Source organism: Bos indicus, chromosome 3, assembly GCF_029378745.1.
Source record: "Bos indicus isolate NIAB-ARS_2022 breed Sahiwal x Tharparkar chromosome 3, NIAB-ARS_B.indTharparkar_mat_pri_1.0, whole genome shotgun sequence".
Classification (NCBI taxonomy): Eukaryota; Metazoa; Chordata; class Mammalia; order Artiodactyla; family Bovidae; genus Bos; species Bos indicus.
Genome location: NC_091762.1, coordinates 17,383,928 through 17,386,828, shown reverse-complemented (window position 1 = coordinate 17,386,828; position 2,901 = coordinate 17,383,928). Strand labels below are relative to the sequence as shown.

The following is a 2,901-nucleotide window of genomic DNA, read 5'->3' as shown; positions in this document are numbered from 1 at the left end:
GTCCCCTCAACCCAGCTTGCCTCCTTGGCAAGCACTGCTTGATATCTCCTAGTCAGAGATGTTGGTCCAAAGGATCACTGGGATCCTTTCTCCTGTTTCCAGACAGGAAAATGGGGAAGACTGCCTTTTCTGGTAACTGGTGGGTGATCATGGCTGAGGTCAGTGGAACAGACCAAGAGTTTAAACTAATTCTGTTTTGCAAAGAATGGGGTGCAACAGCCCTCTAGCATTGGAACAAACCTCCCTCTGTTGTCCCAGGAGTGGATAAAATCCCCTACCCTAGGTGGAGGTTTGTGGTAATTTTCCATTTGCATTCAGTGTTGGGATCAGAGAACAAGGAGTGAAATATTCGACCCATCTCATTTTACAGGAAATGAAACAGAAAATGTGTGGGTCGTTTGCCGGGAGATCACACAGCAGAGGCCTGAAGCAAAGCTGGGAAAGAAAGAGAAATGGGTACCACTAAGTGGGCTATTTAAAACTTGGTAAAGACTTTCTCAGGAGAAACACAACACTTTTCTAAAAGCACTAATCCAGGAGTCCCAGCTGAATGCTCTTCCCAATCCGATCAGAAAGAGCATCAAGCCTGGCGGAGGCAGTGCTGCTCAGAGGATGATGGACGTTTCCATGGATGCAGCTGCCTCTGCCGCCGCATCCTTTTGCAGCTGGCCCACTGATGCTCTCTGCTCTCCTTCCAGGGTTCTGTTCCTCCTTAGACAAGATGTCTCACCAGAAAAAGCAGCCCACCCCTCAGCCCCCAGTGGGCTGTGGGAAAACCTCTGGCGGCAGCGGCGGCGTCTTCTATAGCGGCGGCGGCGGTGGCTCTGGTAGCTGCGGCAGCTCCGGGGGTGGTGGCGGCGGCGGCTGCTCAGGTGGAAGTATCAAGTATTCCGGGGGCGGCGGCAGCTCCGGCTGCGAAGGCTACTCCTCCGGCGGCGGCTCCTCCGGTACCGTCTGCTACCCCAGCGGCGGCGGCTCCTCCGGTACCGTCTGCTACCCCAGCGGCGGCGGCTCCTCCGGTACCATCTGCCACTCCAGCGGCGGCGGCTCCTCCGGTACCGTCTGCTACCCCAGCGGCGGCGTCTCCTCCGGTACCGTCTGCCACTCCAGCGGCGGCGGCTCCTCCGGTACCGTCTGCTACCCCAGCGGCGGCGTCTCCTCCGGTACCGTCTGCCACTCCAGCGGCGGCGGCTCCTCGGGTACCGTCTGCTACTCCAGCGGCGGCGGTGGCTCCTCCGGCCAGCAGGTCCAGTGCCAGAGCTACGGAGGCGTCTCTAGTGGGGGCGGCTCCGGCTGCGGCGGAGTCTCCTCCGGGGGCGGCTCTGCCTGCGGCGTAATCTCCTCCGGGGACGGCTCCGGCTGCGGCGGCATCTCCTCCGGGGGCGGCTGCGGGGCCATCTCCTCTGGGGGCGGCTCCGGCTGCGGCGGGATCTCCTCCGGGGGTGGCTCCGGATACTTCTCGTCCTCCCAGACCTCCCAGACCCCGTGCTTGCCCCAGCAGAGCTACGGAGGAGGCTCATCCGGCGCCGGCTGCGGCGGCGGTTCCTCCGGGGTCAGCGGCTGCTTTTCCAGCGGTGGCGGCGGCAGTGGATCCGTCTGCCTGGGAGGCTCCTCCGGGGGCGGCGGCGGCTGCATCTCTAGCGGTGGGGACGGCAGCGGTTCCGGCTGCGGCGGCGGCTCCTCCGGGGGTGCTTCCGGGGGCGGCAAGGGCGTCCCAGTCTGCCATCAGACCCAGCAGAAGCAGGCGCCTACCTGGCCAGGCAAGTAAGGCCCCCCCGGACTCCACGGAGACGAAGAGGCTGGAGGTGTTCTCCGTGGGCGTCGATGGGCTTACCGCTCTCATGATATTGCCCTGAGGTTTCTCAGCCCTTCACATCTGAATGCACCATAAGAAGCCACTGAGCTCTGGAGCTGCGTCTTGTTCTGCAGTTTTCCCTCCCTAGTTTCTGTACAACTACCTCCTAATTCCAGTACCTTCTCAGTCAATAAATTTGCAATTCATGAGAATTTCTGCGTTTCCAGGCATCTTTGCAGCTTCTAAGTTCATTCGTTCCATCCCATTCTCCTTTTATCCACTCCATTCATCCATAGGGACGTTCACGCAACAATATTTATTCTGTTGGGGGAGAGTGGGTGGTTAGATGAGAGTCAGCAGGGGAGGGGAGAATGGCTGGCAACCAAGGACCAAAGGCATGAATTATCTGATTTATGGTGTAAAATCATAAGGTGATCCCAAAGCACAAAAATCCTGGGAAGAGACTTCAGTAAACGGTACCCGATAGGTTCGGTAGCAATCATGGGTCTCTTCTTTGAGCTCAGTGATTTTTTTTTTTTTTTTTTTTTTAAAGACAAGGCTGCCCTATTCCCGAAGCAACTAGAAAAAGAAGAACAACGAAAATCCTAAAATGGTAGAAGGAAAGAAATTATACAGATCAGAGCAGAAATAAATGAAATAAAAACTAAAAAAAAAGGAGAGAAAAGATCAATGAAACTAAAAGCTGGTTCTTTGAAAAGAACAAAATTCATAAACCTTTAACCAAACTCACCAAGAAAAAAAAAAGAGAGAGAGAGCCCAAGTCAATAAAATCAGAAATGAAAAAGGAGAAGTTACAACTGACACCACAGAAATACACGACATCACAGGAGGGACTTCCCTAGTGGCCCAGTGGTTAAGACTCTGCCTTGCAATGCGAGGGACTCAGGTCCCATCCCTGGTAGATCCCTCATGCCACATGTGCCACGGCTGAAGACCGAATGCAGCCAAATAAATATACATATTTTTTTTAAGTAAGGAAAATTTGGGGGGAAAAAGATCATAAGAGACTACTATGGGCAATGATATGCCAATAAAATGGACAACCTCCAGGAAACTGGACAAAGATATAATTTCTGAAGACTGAA

At 54.7% G+C, this 2,901-nt stretch overlaps 1 protein-coding gene across 1 annotated transcript; it reads left to right on the top strand.

The window, feature by feature from the left end:
* Nucleotides 1-721: 721 nt before the first annotated feature.
* On the top strand, nt 722-2,007 carry LORICRIN (loricrin cornified envelope precursor protein). Its single transcript, XM_019955389.2, has one exon. The coding sequence runs from the start codon at nt 722-724 to the stop codon at nt 1,766-1,768; it is 1,047 nt and encodes a 348-aa protein (XP_019810948.2). The 3' UTR covers nt 1,769-2,007.
* The last annotated feature ends 894 nt before the right edge of the window (nt 2,008-2,901 follow it).

Coding starts and splice junctions, on each gene's coding strand:
- LORICRIN (XM_019955389.2), top strand. CDS start 722: ATGTCTCACCAGAAAAAGCAGCCCACCCCTCAGCCCCCAGTGGGCTGT.